Source organism: Bactrocera tryoni, chromosome 1 (genome assembly GCF_016617805.1).
Source record: "Bactrocera tryoni isolate S06 chromosome 1, CSIRO_BtryS06_freeze2, whole genome shotgun sequence".
Taxonomy (NCBI): Eukaryota; Metazoa; Arthropoda; class Insecta; order Diptera; family Tephritidae; genus Bactrocera; species Bactrocera tryoni.
This window is the reverse complement of record NC_052499.1, coordinates 87,277,478-87,297,000: the sequence shown is the minus strand read 5'-3', so window position 1 is coordinate 87,297,000 and position 19,523 is coordinate 87,277,478. Positions and strand designations below refer to the sequence as shown.

The 19,523-nt window shown below is 33.0% G+C and overlaps 2 protein-coding genes across 3 annotated transcripts; one reads left to right on the top strand and one right to left on the bottom strand.

Annotated features, from left to right (window-relative positions):
- The first annotated feature begins 112 nt into the window (after positions 1–112).
- On the top strand, positions 113–4,013 carry LOC120782028. Its single transcript, XM_040114189.1, has 10 exons — positions 113–220; positions 285–411; positions 470–613; positions 676–845; positions 919–1,125; positions 1,195–1,576; positions 1,640–1,850; positions 1,913–2,350; positions 2,418–2,800; positions 3,835–4,013. The coding sequence occupies exons 1-10, from the start codon at positions 203–205 to the stop codon at positions 3,918–3,920; spliced, it is 2,166 nt and encodes a 721-aa protein (XP_039970123.1). The 5' UTR covers positions 113–202; the 3' UTR covers positions 3,921–4,013.
- A 2,131-nt stretch (positions 4,014–6,144) lies between these two features.
- LOC120766978 (RNA-binding protein squid) lies at positions 6,145–19,397 on the bottom strand. 2 transcript variants are annotated; one of them, XM_040092773.1, is made up of 8 exons: positions 19,252–19,397; positions 15,604–15,644; positions 15,262–15,536; positions 14,961–15,195; positions 14,684–14,806; positions 8,300–8,392; positions 7,439–7,649; positions 6,145–7,108 (listed from the first exon to the last, which is right to left on the bottom strand). In XM_040092773.1, exons 1-7 carry the CDS (start codon positions 19,395–19,397, stop codon positions 7,582–7,584), a joined length of 981 nt encoding a protein of 326 aa, XP_039948707.1. In that variant the 3' UTR covers positions 6,145–7,108; positions 7,439–7,581. The 2 variants fall into 2 exon arrangements, with proteins under 2 accessions (XP_039948707.1, XP_039948708.1); XM_040092774.1 differs by lacking the exon at positions 8,300–8,392.
- Positions 19,398–19,523: the final 126 nt, after the last annotated feature.

Below are 19,523 nucleotides of genomic sequence, written 5' to 3'. Positions count from 1 at the left end.
AGGAATAAGTCAAAAACGTTTTCAAATAACTGCGATCAAAGGAGAAAATTTCCACAATAAAATTTTTGTGGCGTTTTTTTTTGTCATACTTACATTTTATATGTGTAAATTTGTATGCAAAAAGATAATTAAATACCGCTTTTCCTCATTTAAATAAAAAAATACAAAATTATATTTGCAAAAAAGTGTAAAAATTTCAAATATGGAGGACGATGAGAGGGTAAGGGCGAAATTTGTGCTTCAAATATAAGTTTACTGAATTAATTGCAATTTTCTTTGCGAAGCTAAATTTAAATTTGAATGAAATATGGCGAGCTTGCCGCAAAATTCAAGCAACGATTTTCCGTTATGGCTTTGACATTTGCGCGGACTTCATGGAGCACGACCCAAATTGCACCGGCTTAATATCAAGTAAGACGGACATATCAGTTTTAGGTTATTTCGTGTTGTTAATGCGTTGTCTTTGTAGACTCACTTTTCACCAGCATTTTGGGCAAATATAAAAATGTGGTGGGCCTTTCGGAATTCGAGCTGCGTGAGGTTACCGACTACTTTCGACTGCGCGATGGCCGTGTCGCCTACAAGCAATTCTGCAAAGTGGTTTGTCAAGAACGTAAGTGCCTTGGATCAGTCATTAAGCAAAATATTCATGAAAACTATTATATTGTATTTCAGCTGCGTCAACCAACAAAAAGGATTTGGCTACGGGGTTAGAATGGAACGATCCCATGCATATTAATGTTATACCAAGGCCTGAAGATAGACGTCGGTTGTGTTTGATTCTTATAAAAATTGCCCAGTTTAGCAATTTGCCCTTATTTCCATATTTCCAAGACTATGAAATAGTAAGTTTCGTTTAGAGGGGATGGTCCAAAAATAGGTTTGTATGCGTCTTTGTAAGCTTTCGTCAATATTTAGGTTTCCCAAAACGTCGGTGTGGTGACCGTCGCACATTTTTCACGGGTTCTCCACTTCCTGAAGATTCCCATCTCAGATGATGATTTTCTGCTTTTGCTGAAACGATATATCAAGGATTCGTATACCGTGAACTATGTAGCCTTCATTAGGCATATACAAAATATTATGGATTATTTAAAACAAAATAATCTATTAGACAACGCCATGGTGAGTGGGAATATTCGAAAACTCTCAGAAATCATTACATATATGTAAGTATATATCTCATTTTAAAAGCAAATCATTAAAGACTTCCCCGGTCGTCTGGTTGACCTCGAACTCTCCGAGTTGCCAGCAATTAACGGCACAAAAATGGCATTCAAAGTATTTCCCGATCTTTGCAATCATCCGAAGGAGTACAAAGATGTATGCGATCTCATATTTTGTATACAAAACTTCGTACACAAGCGTCGTGTGCGAGTAAAGGAGTTCTTGGAGTGCTTCGATCACCTGAGGACCGGCACAGTAACAAAAAATCAGTTTGAGCGCGCCCTAGACAATGTTGGCGTGCGCAAGTATCTCTCGCAGCGTGATATGAATATGTTGTTAACCCGCTATTTAGACCCGGTCGATACAAACCGCATTATGTGGCGGTTATTTGAGGACGAAATCGATAAAGGTACTCGTAATCTATTTCTATGTTTTTACTCTCAAATCTAAACTTGTCTACACTTTTACAAAGTTTTTACCATCAAACATCTGGAAAAAACGCCTCTACTGGAAGTGCAATCGCCACCTGACTATATAAAGCAAATGCCTAGGGAGGGTACTCTGGATTGGGATCACGCCGAGGAAGTTATGCGCAATTATTGCGAGGAAGCATTGCAGCGTATCCAAATGCGCATACGGAACCGGCGCTTACATCTGCATCCATTTTTCCGAAACTACGACAAGTAAGTGCATACTTTCCAAAGGCAAAATGCTCAACAATGTGTTTTCATCCACACCGTTCCAGGCTGAATAGCGGCCATGTCGGCTGTAATCAAGCAAATCAAGTTTTTCTCACTAACGGCATTTTGCTCTCTAATAATGAGCTTAATGCATTGCTGGCGCGCTATGGGAATGAATTGGGATTCAATTACACGAAATTCCTGGAGCATGCCGATCCCGCTGAGTACGCAGTACCGAAGCTGAAACCCCAACCAGAAGCGCTGAAGACAGAATGCCCTGCAGTCAGCAAGAGTGTCGGCGACAACTACAGCGAAGAATACATTATCAAACTGCTGTCAAACATTAAAAGACAAGCAATCACGCGTAGCATCAATATTATTGACTTTCTGCAGGATTACGATCGACATCGTGAGGGCGATATATTGGAAATTGACTTCAAGCGCGGTTTAGACAACGCACTTATATCTCTATCAGCAGATGAATCGAACGCGATTAGCAATATGTAAGCCGATATATCTTTTTGCAGACCATATTTTAGCTTACGACTAATTTTTTTCTGTGCTTTGTAGCTTCCGCTCGCCCAAGCGAGCTTGCTGTGTACTTTATCGGGATTTCTGTCGAGCGCTTGACGAGATCTTCATTGAAATCGAAACCTCAATGGGTGACAAAGAGGTTACCGCTGTGCCACTTATACACTTGGCCAATCTAGATTGCTTCGATTGCTTCCTCAATTTCGAAGAGCGCACACTCTGCTCGCAAGCACTCATGAAGTTGGCGCGCAAGCCAGACGAAATATCCAATTTGAAACAAGTCTTCCAGGACTTTGATCGTGAAAACTGCGGCACAATAACACGAAATCAACTGCTTCGTGCGCTAACTGTGCGCGAAATGCACAACATTGTGAGCAGTCGTGAGCTGGATGCAGTCTATAAATGCTTTGGCCTACAACGCGGTAAGTTCAAACCAAGGACCACTTTGCGATGTGTTATACCATCTGATCAAATTGAACCCGAAGTGACAAAAAAGCGATTTTAACGCAAATATTTATTAACACCTTAAAAGTATACTCCTTTTCAGTCAATGCAAGCATACTAATATCGAGTAAGCCAATTTTCCATACACTCGTTATGAACCTCGGCTGACCCGTCCTTCAGTGGCTTCAGCGTATGACTTCGAGCTATGGCGAGTGTCCCGGACCGGATTTTACAGTGTCGAAATACACAAAAAAGACACAAGGAGGCAAATATGGGGAATTCGGTGGCTGAACGTTGACTATAATTTCGTGTTTGGCCAAAAAGTTAGTTACTAACATGCTAAAATGTTACAGAGCATTATGGTGGTGAAAAATCCATGAGTTTTTTGCCCACAAAGCCGGTCGTTTAAAACAATTGTTTCACGTAGATGAGTCAAAATGGGCAAGTAGTTTTGCCTTATTGAACATTCCACGGAATTATTAATCAAAAAATTTGAGCATCAGCTTGATTTTTGTCCGAATTTTACTTGTATTTGCGGTAGCAGCTCATTTTTGGAGTGCCATTCGGTTTATAAATTGATTAACAGTTTCATAAACCCACGTCTCCTCACCATGTTTCAGTAAAGATGCTTTTGATTAATGTGGAATCCTGAGCTACCATTCTTAACCAAAATGTGTTGAGTTGATTTATAATTTTTCTTATCTCTTTTGATGTTATCGTCATTAACTCGCATGAGATACGTATTCGATGACTTCATGACCACTGAATACTTGGCGCCACTCAGATACATGTGTTTCCATTGGAAATTCCGTCACTAAATTGGAAACACAAAATTTTATTTACCAAATAGACGAACAGCTGCCAAACACATTGACATATGGAGATCACACTTCACTTCACACAAAAATGAACAAAGTTTGTACCAATCTAAACCAGACCTCAAATTTGATCAGATCGCATTTTCACTTTGATTAAAAATATATAAAAATATTTACTTATCTTTCCCTATTAGGTCTGCGCTTGGAATTCAAATACCGCGAATTCTTAAATATGCTGGACATTCTATTCCAAACGGGCCAGGTGAAGCGCAACTATTAAGAAATTGGATACAAAGCAAAAATTGGGAAGTCCGTAGATGTGTGCGTCCCCAGTCTCATGTGGTTGTTGTTATGTGCGCTTAGCCGAATGCTTATCCACTCTAAGAAAATAAATGTTTTAAGATATCCACTTGCACAGATGTTTAAGTTTCGGAAAACAAGGAAAAACATTGTCTTCGCTGCAACGAACCTAAAATACCCTTCAGAGGAGCCTTTTATGGAATAAAAGTGGGTAAAAAGATCTTGATTTTGATCGATCAGTGATAGCTATATGCTATAGTAGTCCGATCCGATCAATTTGTTTGGAGGTTGTCGAGCTGCTTTTGACCTTCCTAAAGACAACTTGATCTTGACCAATCAATTTACATGTCAGCGATTAGGATAGTGGTCCGATATAGTAGGTTCCGATATAGGAGGTTCCAATAAATAAGCTGCTTCTTGGGCAGAAAATTACGCAAAAAATTTCAGATCGATAAACTAACGGACTAAACAGACAGACAAACGGACATGGCTACTCAACTCAGCGTCACACTGATTCCGGTTCCGGTTACGGAGACCCGACTGAAAAACCGCACAAAATGGACACAAAAAGAACCCTTTTAAATCGGTCAGGCAGATAAAAGCTGAATTAAATCTAGCGGTTACTAATAAGACGGTAAGAAAAAGGCTTTTGGAAGAAGCTTAAGTGCCCGAAGTCCAAAGAAAAAAAGCCGTTACTCACCAAAAAACGTAGAGCTGACCGATAGACATATTATCGTTTTTATGCGCCATTCTTTAATGTTTTTACGATACAGATAAATAGAAATTAATTGAGGTTTTGCACTGCGAATTATGGTCTATTGTGCCCTCTCCTATATTACATATGATCACAAAGGTCCAGCACTCCGAACAATTCCTGGAGTTTGCTGCGAATGTGATCACTGTCAACGTAAGTACATATGTGTTGCTTGCTGTCAGTGCCGTTCTCTCCTCACTCTCTTTTCTATGCGGAGCAACTCCTTTTTACGGCATACTTCGGAGGCTATGCAGTTGCGAGAGACGTCGTATATGGACTCTGGAGCTAGTGCTCCGAATTAAATAATTTTTGACTCGTCAGTCCACAAAATATTACATATTTGCTAACAAGCCAGTTCATATTTTTTTTGACAAATACCAACTTTTTAGGGTCTGCGGCGTATAAACCGGAGCGTTACAAACTTCGTGCCAGACTTAATATGCAGTGTTCAGGGTGTAATTGTGTAATTGTGGGTTTGAACCTTATATATTATTCCAAGAAATGAAAGTCGTCAATTTGTTGTTTTGTACATTGAGTTTTTTATAATAATATATATTTATTCAAGGTTTAATCTTTGTTGCAATTAGTTCTTTGCTGTTTCTGTTTTATAATTAACTTGTATTTGTTGTGTTTTTTGCATTGGTTATTGTTGTTGTTGTTTTCTGAATGAATAAGATAGAATACGTACATATAGATCTATGAATAAACATTACCATGACAATGTCAGCAATTTAACAAGTCATGTAATAACTATTTTAAATTCAGTTAGTACTCGTATGCTCACTCCACACAAACACACATCTCTTATTCGCGCATTGTATCGAAAATGTTTTATATTTAGCACAGTGAAATAATATTTTCTGCTTATTATCAAAAAGCTTTCCTTTCAAAGTCTGCAAATTGCCCGCCCTTTACACACGCTGCAAAAGCGGGAAGTATGTATGTATGTAAGTACCGTGTGCACTAGTAAATAACGGTAAAACGTCACCGTGAACCCCTACGATTCGTTCAATCCTGCATTAACCCAACTGAAAGCGGTTCGAATTCTATGTTACGAGTACTTCACATTTAATGTTATATATATTGTGTTATATATATGTATATCTGTCCACGTACGCACACATCCATACCATAGTCTATTTGCAGTGACTTAAAGGAAGAAAATCCCTCGGATTAATTTATTTGCCTTACGTAATTGAAAAGTTATCACTAAAACTATTTTTTGCCTATTTTAGATTTTAGTTCCCGCCGCCCAATAGTGATCTTAATTACAATCACTCCTGTTTTGTTTTTTCTTAGATCTTTATTAAAATATATAAATTCTTTTATGATGTTACTTCTGCGTTATATATATGTATATATATATTATGAGAATAAATATATATATATGTATTGAATTGTATGGAGATGTATGCAACTGTTGTAACTGTACATGCATAATTTGTCTTTAGTTGAATTCTACGTCGAATATTTTGGTGGATACGTTTTTGTTGTGTTTTGCTATGGATGCAGCTTTATTTTGTTGTGTTAGTCGACGATACACCCTCTCTCACCACACTCTCTTCTTCACTGACACTTGATAGTACTCATAATTTAAGCATAACTTGGTAAGTTTATTTTGTTTGTTTGCCATTCTTTCTGTTATACGCTTATTTTTAGACATTAGTAGTAAGTATAGATAAGTATAAAAAATAGTACATAACGCACGTTATGTATACTAGCAAAAAGATAAACGCTATCAAACGACAATGTGACAGCTTTATTACGAATTGAGCGACAAGTTGATGTAAATTAAATTCGCAAACAAACACCTCATGCACGCACATACATACGGCATGTATGCGCATGTGTGGAGGCGCATTGTGCGCATGGATTATGTGGATAGGATGCGGGTAAGGAAAATAGCATTTCAAATGGGGCTGAGTTGATAATTACAAATTGCTAACTGATAACATACCACAACTACTACTTAGAGCATAAAAATTACCATTTTAAAGTAAGTAAGTATATTAGGTAACATAAGATTAAGTGTAATATATATGTATGTATGATCTAAAACTAGTGAAAAGTACTGCTAATAAACTATTGATTGCTGAATTGTTGTTAAGTTGACACTGCAATGAATGCAACGCTGAAGTAGTAGACTTTTTTGCTTGCACTTCTGGTAAAAAAAAGTAAGGCCGGTGTATTTTCCATTGGTTGTTCATTGGACACACATACGAACTTAAATTGATTGTTTAAACCGTGCCGACCACAATGAGATTGTTTCATATGGTTGATGATAAACTATTTGGAATGGGGTGTTGTTGTCAGCACTGCGTCTCTGAGTATATTTATGTTGTTGTTTTCCGTTGTAGTGTTTATTTCAGGTGGCAAATTTCTCGTTTGTGTGTGTGCATGTATTAAATATAACACTGAAAAAGATATAAGGTAAAAATGTATTATATTTCAGTCGTAAAACATTTTCTTTTTATTAATTAATTCAAATATTAAATTCAGCGTAGTTATTTTTCACATTTCGGTGGAAACGTGAGCACGAACATATTTTTTAAATTTAAAATGTTCAATTATGCCGAAATGTATTTGAAATACAAATTAAGGAGCTTTCCAATAATACATATTAAATAAATATTTTTTTACTTTTTAACAGTTTAAGTTATAATTATAACCTATTTTTGTCGTGCATATTTAAAACACGAGTTTCTAAAAGCATTTGTTATTTTTGAAAAATGTTTTTTACTTACCAGAAGAAATCATATAATTCGTTTATATAGTTAATTTCCAAGCGATGAGTAAAAACTTAATCAAAAAATTAAGTTCGTGTAGTGTGTGATTTTTTTGGTACCAGCGCTTGTTTATTACTATCAACTTATTGCAACGAACGTGATTAGTAGGGTTGGTGTCTGGGCTGGCGTCCTGTCCCTCTTTGCTTTCCCGAAGGATAGCCGCCGGCACCTAATAAGGAATACAAATATATAATGCGAATATGAATATACGTGCAAGTCTGTTTACGCCGAGGCGGCAACGGGAACCCAAATATTTATACAATTCAACATGCGCTACAGGGTAGAAACAAGGGGTAAGGGAACTTAGCCAAAGTTTTTAACTACAGAAAACAACTTACTTAACAAAAGCTATTTTATGGTCTAATAATACGTCCCTATGTTGTGTTATATAGATTAATTTGCACCAGTTCCGAATAGAGAAGGAAAATCGCATAGAATGTGATACACAAATTTTAAGTGCTGGTTTTTATTTTCCGGAAATGATGCAATGTTCACAAAAGAGTTGACAGGATAAAATGAGATGGGATTTCTTAACCATACATATGCATATAAAATAAAAATATGTGTACAAAATAAATTTTAAAGCCAAATTTTTAGAAATGTTGGTTTTGTTTTGGAAAATATTAAAAGGAAAACTCCGATAGTCAACGAATTTAACCGTATGTGCCATAAACAATTTCATTTAGATTTTCAATTAACAAATTTTGGTACAAAATTTTGTTGGAGATGTATAAAAATCTATGGTAGACAAGCAAAAAAAAACAAAATTAATCTTGGAAATGTTTAACAATTGTTGCTGATTATTTGTGATTTTAATACCTTTTGGACCGCCGCGTGGACCACCGGCACCTCGGCCACCGCCGCCGCTACCGCCACCGTAGCCGCCATCATAACCACCTCCGTAGCCGTAATCTTTATATTTATTTCATTTGATATTTGGTTTGAGAAAATTGTGGTTTGAACATGCATTGATTCAAATATAATATGATGCGTTTTATGCATGGTGCAGAGCGTAAACATTTTCATTGTATAGTTGTTGGCCCGTGGTTTGAAATTTTATTTTCAATATTTGTTTGAGACAAAAAGAATATTCAGTTATTTAATATTTAATATACTAATTATGAGAGCATTTTAATGTTCAAAGTTCTAGGGTATCTCAAAACGATACCATATTAAAAATACACACACATAAATTAAAAGTGTTTCTGCATTTAGTCGTAATGATATTGATATATAGCGTATTTAATAATAAAGGTAATCTGCAATACCTCTGGAAATGGTACCAAAATATGCTTAAAAGTTATCCTTTAATTATCTTTAAACCAGTTAATATTTTAAAATCAAATTTAACTTTCTATCCGGCTGTGGTGTTTGGTGCGAGTAGAGTTATTGCGACCCTAATTTGGATCGCGACATATGTATCCGCAGTAAGTATACCAATTTGCCGTTGCAACTTTTGAAGCGGAACTTACCTACCACCTAAGGTTGAAAATATCCCACCCAAGACAAACGCCAACGCCAACGCCAACGCCAAAATTGTAGGAAAGAAGAAAAGCGAGTGATAGACGAAGTTTTATATGTGACTCAAGGCGAAGAGAGTTATCCATAACAGCGATTATCTAAACGAGAACCACAACTTTTACAGAGAACACTCTATTTTCTATTATAGAAGTAAGAAAAGCGGTGGTTTTTAGTTTTCTTTCTTTTATTTGCTCTTCGTTTTGGATTATAATGTTGCGAGTTAATATAATTATGTATGTAGATTTATAATAGATTATTTATATATGCCTACAATTGTTTTTGAATTGAATAATGTTGTTTTCTAAACGTTCTGCAGTTTGGCTGATACTGACAATAAGAATAAAATGTCCATTTATACTCTTTGTGACTTTTATATAACTTTAGCTTGATAACGTCAACATACTTATGTGTCTTTTTTCGGTTTGACTGTTTTATGATGTTTTTAAAGGATTTCGAGTTTTGAAAAATGATTTTTTTTCATCTGCACAAAACGGCGCTAAACAGAAAAAATTGCAACAATCTCAGTGATTTTTAAGAAGCTTACAATTCGCTTTCAAATGCTTTCAAACCCGAACCCTTCAAATTGCAGCAATTGTCATCAAACCGTTTGTAAGCAACATCAATACCGCCAATAATTTTACGCTTGATTCAACATTTTCATTTAATTAGTAAAAAAAAATGCATTGCGTCGACGCATAATTGTTTACATGTTTCAAAATGCTGTTTCTTTACAACTGTCTAATATTCACATATGCATTAACATACATATATATAAATCCTTTTTTAATATAAGGTACCTCATTTTCACACACAGTATTTTCATTGCAAAACTTTTATGCCAGAGCATATTTTATATACGAAAGCGCACTTCGGTGAATGCCAATGGCAAAAATCATTATTTGAGAGTGAAAATGTATCAAGCAATTAAATCACTTTTGAAATTTTGAAAATAATTTTGTCCAGCAAATAACAGACATTAACAAATTATGCCAAAAGAGTGTAGTTATAGGTTCTAATTACATATTATATTTTTTGCCATTTAACACCGAAACGATTTTCGTCTAATTCAATATATCTGCTTTGCTTGTTTTTCTGTGTTTTGAATGTCTCACCTCACCAAAAACACTTTTTTATACTTCAATAATTCACTTCATCACTCGCTTTCATCTTCTTCGTCGTCGTCGTCGGCGTTTTAATTATTATTTTTTTTCTTTTTGGAAGTAATATTAGAAATTCATACATATGCAACTCATGGGACTTTCAAATATAGTTTATAATTTCGATTTAGTTTTTAAGATATTTATGATTTAAATTATTACTAGTGTAAAATTTTACAGAGAAAAACAAAAACGCAAACGCAAATTTTATGTTATATAATTATTTTTTCTAAGTATTGAAATTGTTTTTTAAAAATATGTGAATAACTATGAAGTGTAAAACTAATTCCATACTCGACGTTAAACTAATGCAAAACGTGCCAGATTTTCCATTATTAAATATTAATTATAGTTAAATTTTATATTATAAGAAAAACATGTATGTTCTAACTTTGTTTACAATTAATTATTAATATATGAATTAAGAAACCAAAACAAAAAAATTGGTAGAGTGCTTGTTAATTGTAGTTACTTATCACGGAGAAACTAAATAATTTTCGATAAAATATTATTGTGATTTCATTAAAAAGCGAATAGAAAATCAATTGTATATTTACTGAGAATTTGTAAAATTTAGAAATTAGAAAATATAACAAAAAAAAAAATTAAAATTTATTTTCTTAGTTATCCAAGTGTTAGTTAAGGTTCACAAATTCACATTAACGTTTAAGAACTGATAAAAAAACTAAAAAATAAAATTTCAAAAGACTTATAAAACTCTACAACAGTAACCGCAACTCTTCAACATAAAAACTTTTAGTCATTGGCAGCAAGCTAACAAGAAAATAAAGTAAGCTTGAGCTTATTTATGAAACAATATTTTCTTATGTATACTGCTGCCAACGTAAGCCGTCGAAAAATGTCCTGCCGTCATTTAAAGTTGAAATTGTGGTCGCCATTACTAAATACTTGCTTTTCATCACGTGGTGAAATCTTTGAAATATGTGTGTACTTGGTAATTGAAGCGAGCGGCAAACGGTATCAAGTTAGTTTGTTGTTTCAGTAGTAGTATTCGGTATTCGGTATTTGGTATAAGGTATATATCTTATAGGTTTGTGGTGTGAGGCGAAACATCAGAAAATTCGGTATTACAAAGTTATTTCATATACTATCTTTCAATCAGATTGTTTCACAAATATATATATATATATATGTATATTAAGATTTCAATCAACACATTTAGTAAGTGCTACGAAAAATGTAATGTAATATAAGTTAAAAAATATAAATCAAATAATAATTACAAATAATTAATAACTTTAAAACCAAGGCAAACACTAAAGGTTGGGGTAATTATTTTTCGAAGATGTATTTTTACTTGTTTCCAATATTTATTGGTGGTTTTCTTAATTTTATTAAACTTTTTTTTGCAAACTTGCATACTCCAACTTTTAGTGCTGCCTTTTCTCTACTAATTTGATTAATTACATTTAGTCAAATATATATTTTAAATAAAATAGGCGGATATATAAGTTACATAGGTAAGATGATATATATTTTTGGCTCGTGTATTTGCACAAGTTTTAACACTGAGAAACATGCAAATGTTTACGTTTTTTTGTTTTTTTTTTTTATAGATCTGTTTAAGTGATTTTAGCACAAACAAATTTAATTTTAATTTAGAGAATAATGTAAGATATATCTTACGAATTGAAACATTTAAAAGTGCATGGGTCAAAATCAAATAACTCACAACTTTCTAGTATTCTGCGTTCAGGCAAAGGTTTAAATCCGTAACGGAACTTAATTTGTACGGAAATAAACCGTGTCTGCGTTGCATTATTTACTTTTGACACCACCACATACTAAGTTGCAAATTGAAAGTCGTGCATAAACACCATTCTTTTGCAAACAAAAAAAATTGAAAATATTTATACATATTTTAAAGGGTATCCTAATTAAATGCAATCGCTTAGTGGTGAGTGTATGTTGTCAAATGTTGAAAAAGAAAAAATATCCAACTGCTTTGTTCGGTTGGTCGACTTGCATAAGCATTATCAATTCAAATAAAAGTTACGCTATGGCATTTGTCTATAGTTTTTTCACAAATAAAATTCACTTTTAAAACATTTACTTTAAAATTGACGAAGTGTGTGTATTATTAAGTTTTTATGTTTTAATAAAATTTGCTCTAAGTTTTCCTTCGAAAATTGATTCTCACAAAACACAATAAATTGTAATAACTTGTAATTATATTCTAACGCCGCCCTTGCGCATTCAAATAAAACAGAACCTGGAGCTCGAGTTGGACGATTTATCAGACAGCGGTGGTTTCGTTATGAATCTGGGATGCTAAATTTCAACAATGGTATCTAAACAAAATTGTCCAAGTAAATTAGTTAGAACTAGACCCATACGGGTTAACGTTTGCGGTTATGTTTTGAAAACTATGTCAAATTTACTATTTTGATGTCGGAAGTCTGATTTTTGTTCTGAAATGTCAAAAGTTGGTATAGCAAATAAAAGAAATACTACTAGATGTGAGTAGTCATTTCGATGTGTGTATGCATTTATCATTAATTGCGGCATTGTGATCTGTATAATACAGAACAAATCTGTCTCCCCACAAACATCCCGGTGAGATCAGGAAAATGCATTGTTTGAAAAAACTTTCACATTTTCGATATTCCATAAAATGATTATAAATGTATGTGGTCTGGAGAATAAAGCGCCAGCAGTAATGCATACACGCAATCATCTATCCAGCCGATCGATATGCGTGTGTAAGGATTGTTGTTGCACAGCAACAATACTCCTCTCATATTTCATATATTTTACGGCTTAAAACGCCTACGCTGTGGATTTTTTCATTTATTTATTTATTTGCATTCATGCAAACAGTCCATATAATACCATATAGAACAGTATGCTTGTAAAGGTATACATATATATATATAACAATTATATGTATGTAGCATTTATACATATATATTCAATAAAAATATATTCACTTATATGTATTTTATGTATAGTTGCATACGAAAATATATGCGTCTAAAAATATATTCATCACTATCGACTGGCATGTAGTGGGTCTGTTGTATGTGAGGCTCACATACATATCATAGCCTCCACATGCCAAAGGACAATAATTTGTTAAAATAATAACATATAAACTAAGAAAAAAGGAAGTTTTCTTTATTTCTTCGCTCTGGGTTTGACTTAAAAGTCGAAAGAAAATCATGAGTTTTTAGTTCTTTTCTGTCTGTTGTTGGTTTTTAAGTAAGCAGCCATTTAAAGCGCAATAGTAGTTACAATCTCTACATCTAGATCGTGGACCATATTACCAGGCAAAATATATTTGACTTTTTATATATATTTGCGCGCTCAAGTGAATGGCTAGGCTAATACATGAGAGAAGAGAAACTTGTAAAACAAAAAAAATTATTGTCAAGTTGTCCACATTATGCCTTATTCGAAGGGAAAAGATAATAGTTAGCAAACAGCCTACGAGAAATTACGATAAAAGTATAATTTATTTTCCAATAAGACTACAAGAAAACTATTTCCATTTTCGAGCTGTTTTACTAATGCGATCAACTGACATTGCTACATTGTATCTTTTTGCTCTTCCGATATTTTTGGCACATATAGGTGACAGTTCTCTTATCTTGTGTAGCTAATAAGGCAATTGGAGGTATTTATTTGCTTGTTAAGCAGTGAATATTTTTCATTTACTTTGGTCTTTCTTACTCATAAATTCTCATAGCGACTAACAACAATGTGTCCAATCTAATAACATGGAGTTACTAAGTTTGTTTCATTCTTATATATGCAAATACAAAGTATTTAGTGTTTCATACGCATATGTAATATACACGAATTTGAAGCAATTGCAATTTATTTGTTTGTTAAATACACTCTTCGTCATTTTTATTCACTTCCTTTACTTGTTGTTCATTAGGTGCAAGTACTCAAAATGGCTCACTGATAATAAAACCGCCGCCTGTACATTGCTGTAAACGTATTGTTCTTTTTCGTATTAACTATTTTTTTTTTCTTTTTCAAATTTAAAAGTAATAATTATTAACAATAAAAGTTTTGCATAATAGTTTTTACTCTACAAATATATTGGTGAAATAAAGATGAAAGCAAATACCAAATAGTTATTTAAATTTTTCATCTTAATTCAATGTTTTTTTTTGTTTGAAGATAACTAGGCATATAATAATTATAATTACGTTTTTGTTTTTGTTTCTCATTTTCGTAATTGAAAGTAAAATTTTACGAATCTAGTATCAGGGTATTTGAAAAAATTGTATGTTGTGTATAGTGTATCATGTGCTGAGTAATGAGCTGGTGAATCTCGACTTGAGTCTTACAGATTGAAATAACACCAAACAATTGATATACATTTAGTTGCATATCATTTCATTACTCAAGCAACAATGAAATACATTTTTATAAAATTTTTGTTCTTATTTAAATTGTTGGTAGTTATTACTGTTTTTGTGGTGATAACCCGTAGGATTATTATAACTATAATTTGAGTTTGATTGTAAATTGCTATGTGTTTGGTATTTACCGTATCCATAGTCATAGCCATTATAATAGCCGCCGCTGTAATAGTCTCCATAGCCTGGATCATAACCACCTGCATAACCGCCATATGGAGCATAACCACCTTGACCTGGCCATTGTGGATATCCTAAAATAAAATATATTTTTAATTATGTAAAAAAATGTCCGCTTTAGAAATATTTAGTTTTGTACTTTAAATAGAAATACATATGTATGTTGTCTAAAATATGACACAAATAAATGCATCAAAACCAAACGTTTTAAAATTCTTATTAACTTACCACCACGTCCGAAGCCTCCACGTCCGCCACGAATGCCACCACGGGCTCCACGCATAGCCATCATTTGGTTTTCTGGCTTCGGTGTTGCACGTTTAACATCAACTTCCTTACCGGATATTTTTTGCTTAGGTGTCTTCAGCAACTCATTTACCACTTGTTCAGAATCAAATGTAATGAAACAGAATCCCTTACGCTGTGACTTTTGCTTATCAAATGGCAACTCAACATCGACAATCTAAAAATATAATAATACATTAAATTACAATGCGAATAGTACATATTTATTGTTATTTCTACTTACATTGCCAAATTGGCTGAAATATGTTTTGATCTCATCATCACTGATTTCATTTGTGAGACCACCAACAAAAATTTTTCCATGACGGGCCTTGGCCTTCTTGGGGTCGACTTTCTTGTTGTTAATGATATGTTCACCAGCGGCGTGAACTTTGTCAATAGCTTCAGTGCTAGTGAAAACAATAAAAGCGAAGCCACGTGAACGGCCAGTCTGTGGGTCTGTTTTAACATTTATGCTTTCAATTTCTCCATATTTGCCAAAATGTTCGCGCAACTCCTCTACAAAAAGACATACAACATGTAAACATTGCTCAATCATATTTCTTCCAAAATTTTATTTACTTACTCTCAGAAGTCTCCCAACTCAGACCGCCAACAAACAGTTTTCTGTAACGACGAGAAAGAAATAATTAGTACATATTACACTTATTTAGTTCAGCGAAATGTGTTGCACTCAGAATAAGAAAATGTTTACTATAAAAAATTTGGAAAATAGGTTTTTAATTGATTGATTTAAAATAATAGTAGATACGTGGTATTATATTTATTTTTTTTTTTATATTCGAAACACTTCAAATAACAACAAACTCACCAAATATCTGCGAGTAGAGGGCAGAGAGCCATTAAATCTCTTTAGGTATAAAAATTAATTATTTTAAAATGAATGGAGTTCGAAAGATACGAAATACAAAAGTTCTGTTTCCATTTTTCATCTATTACATTATTGCACGATAAACGATCTACAGAACTTGAAATCAATTTTTTATGAAAAAGACCAAAACTTCAACACTAATTATTATAACCGAATCGACCTTTTAAACCAGCAAAGACAATCGATATTTGAATTCTACTTCTAGCGCGATTAAGCGTAATAATATAATTGTACTAATTTCACGGTTAGTTAAAACTCTTTTTTGATATTTTAAGCTAATAATTATAGATATTTTTAAAATATTATAAAGCAAGTAACGAAATTTCAATTCAACAAATTTCAACATCAGATAGAAAACACTTAAAAAACACTTCAAAAATATTAACAGTACATCATGGTAATCCAATTTTCTCAAGTTAAAGTTAATTTTGTGTATCTTGTATAATTTGCTTCTATTTTGTTTTTCATAGATAAATACCATCGACAAGTGTCTCGTGAATGGTGTCTCAACGCCATGTTTGATGCGAGGAATCCAGTGGCCAGTAAACGATGTTAGCTGCTGGGCAATGTACCACGATGTCGTCTTAGGCATTTTGTGTCCAGCATTCTTAAAGGACTCAATTTCTATTGGGCGCATAAATACATCAAGCTATTGTACAATTCCATTAAAATCACCAAAATTGACCCTTTTATTGATCACATGCTGAAGCCGTTGCTAAGCTACCTGCCGGTATTGTTACTAATGAAGTGATAGTGAGTTGTAGTTGATCTGCGGAGATTTCCATAAGCGTAGCTATAATTGGCTTGTTTATGTTCATCACTCATTACCTGCCGGAGAGGAACAAGATTAGTTCACTCAAACACAACAGGAAAGCAATGATGGAAAATAGGGTATTGTTATCCTATTGCAACAACATTTTACATGCTCTTTACGTTTATGATATATATATATTTATATATATTTGCATATGTTTACGGCATCCGTGACACGAGAAATCAGTCAAAAGTAGTTTATTATTTTTAGTCCATTAGTCATTGAATCTTAGAATATTACATATTTTATTTTTGAAATTTTCCGATCCTCTTCAATTCACATTTAAATTTACGGTTCAATCTATCGATTTACACATTAACCTTTAAAATAGAACTTTTTTCCGATATATTCCAGTTCTTACATTTACATTTATAGATTATCTTAACCAACATGCAATTAATTGCTTGACTTTCGCCCAAAAACTCGATTAGCTCTGGCGGCACTGATTGGATTCTGGCAAATACTCTCTTAAAATAATTAATGCATTATAAACATTTTGGAGATTACATGACACTCATTCGCATAAAGAAGAAAACAAATATTTGTAATAATTTTAGAAATAATTTTTATTTGTTTCTGTTTCTTGACCATTTTGTACAATCTCATTAAATTTTATTTATTTAAAACATAGAAGTCTTTTCAAATACTTATGTTAATCAACTACTTTTCTAAATTTTGAGATATAAAAATTTCATATTCGGAATATAAATACATAAGGATCATTTAAAAAACTTATAGAATAATTAATAATATTTCGAAGACAGAAATGTTACAGCGTGAAAAACTTTCCTTACATACAACAATCAATTATGTATCTCTAATCGAACTTTGCCAGATATCCAACCACTTTATTTTCTAATGATAGCAAAAAATGTTAATTTTGCAATAATGAGCAAATTTTAAAATGAACGGAGAAATTCGAACTGTGTTACAAATCTATTTCACTTTGAGCACATAATAAACAATATAAACGACTTCACTATTATTAAAAATATACCAGTATATTTCAGTATAAATCCAAGCAGATGTAACCCTAAACTTCATTTTATTGATAAATAACTGCGGGCGGTATAATAAAAGTGTATCCGAAATTACAATCGAAATAAGTAACGAAATGTACGTCTCAAGAGAATGAAGAAGCGCTTTTATAGTTTAAGAAATTGAAAAATAAATGATTCTAAAGAACCTATACTTTACTGTATACTTTCTATTTAAATATCTAACTTTGCAAATAATTATATATGTATATTTGGAAATAAAGAAAAAGATTTTCTAAGATTTACTCCTATTTTAGTGTTTATCATTTGTAGTTAAGGATATTGTTTATTGAATCCATTATTTACTATATTTATTTTGCAAGTATTTTAATTTAATTGAAGAACGACATGAACAATTGGAAATTGCTATATCATTCTTCAGAAGCGAAATTATAATATTAAAAAACAATATCGGATACAACTTTTGTATATAAGAGGATCGTTTTGATTTAAAAAAAAAAAAAATAGTTTAGTGAAATCAATACGTTCGTCTACTATCGCCAATAAAAGTCCTCAATGTAGTCACAAGTATTCTGGATTTAAAATCCATCAAACTGTCGAAATTGAGGAAGGGGAAAACAGAAATTTGCCATTTTACATTTCAGCAATTTTTTAAAAGCGAGAAAGTGCCATATATCGACAATGACAATTTAGGAGCCACTTGATACTCAGCCGGCATTGCCATTTTCGTATTGACAAAGCGCGCCAACGCCGGCATTGCTTAATTTTAAGAACGACGAAGGAGGTAGACTGAAGATTTTTTTGCTTTTGTTTTGGACCGCCATTTTTTAAAACACGTTTGGAAAGAGAATTTCAGATTAGGTAAAAAAAATAAGTGTTAAGCAGACTTAAAAAAAATGCGGCCAATAAAGCGTGCTCAGTGCACAAGTAAGCAAAAATACCACATAACCTCAACTTTTGTTAGAAAAATTAAATGTTAATGAAAAATGTGACTACATACAGACGATGTACTCCAACGTGATACAAGTATACATACATGAAATAGTTGTATTTAGAGTAAACTGTTGGAATTCCCTACTATCCTGTGAATACAGACACTTTTGTTACAAATATCTACAGATTTGGTAAAAACGCCTACAAATTCATTACAATAGAATTAACGGTGGACATTCTAGGTAAAAACTAATTATACATGAAAATGTACCCATAAAAGTGCTGAAGCCATAACGAAGTACAGTCACACACACGCGCAAAAAACAGGCAACAAATATATTCACACACACCCTCGAACAGACTGAACAAAGAGGTAGACGATTCTGGTACGACATACAGAAAATATAGATTCCCCTCAGTTCGCCTACCCTTTGACCAGTCAACTTTCTTTATATCCCATAGTAGAACAAAATTTTTACGTAACACTTTGAAAAACTCACTTTCTGATACTAAAAATCAACCACTCATTTAATACTATTTAAATAGATATTTTGATATAGAAATTAATAAATAAATATAATTTCTACACAAATTTACCTGTCGTCATCCCGTGCGTTTGACTGGCCATCAGCGTTTCCATTTGTACCATTGGTGCCGGTACCGTTCTCATTTTCGCTTGTAGTGACGTCTTTGGAGAAATCCTCACCGTTCATCTCAACATCGTTATTCTTGGAATCAGCCATTTCTTATTTTTAAATAACTATTTGGCAGGGGTACACTAATATACTTTCAATATAAACTTTAAAATATTGCAATTCAGGTTGTTCAACTTTATTTTAATGATTCAACACAAATTTCTAGACTCGTGG

What these genes read in the sequence shown, in the direction of transcription:
- LOC120782028 (XM_040114189.1), top strand. An exon ending in ATTTCCAAGACTATGAAATA is followed by an intron (nt 846 to 918) that starts GTAAGTTTCGTT and finishes GTCAATATTTAG; the next exon opens with GTTTCCCAAAACGTCGGTGT. An exon ending in TCGAACGCGATTAGCAATAT is followed by an intron (nt 2,351 to 2,417) that starts GTAAGCCGATAT and finishes TGTGCTTTGTAG; the next exon opens with CTTCCGCTCGCCCAAGCGAG.
- LOC120766978 (XM_040092773.1), bottom strand. Translation starts at nt 19,397, where the DNA reads ATGGCTGATTCCAAGAATAACGATGTTGAGATGAACGGTGAGGATTTC. An exon ending in GAGTTGGGAGACTTCTGAGA is followed by an intron (nt 15,537 to 15,603) that starts GTAAGTAAATAA and finishes GTCTTTTTGTAG; the next exon opens with AGGAGTTGCGCGAACATTTT. An exon ending in TGGAGGCTTCGGACGTGGTG is followed by an intron (nt 14,807 to 14,960) that starts GTAAGTTAATAA and finishes ATTTTATTTTAG; the next exon opens with GATATCCACAATGGCCAGGT.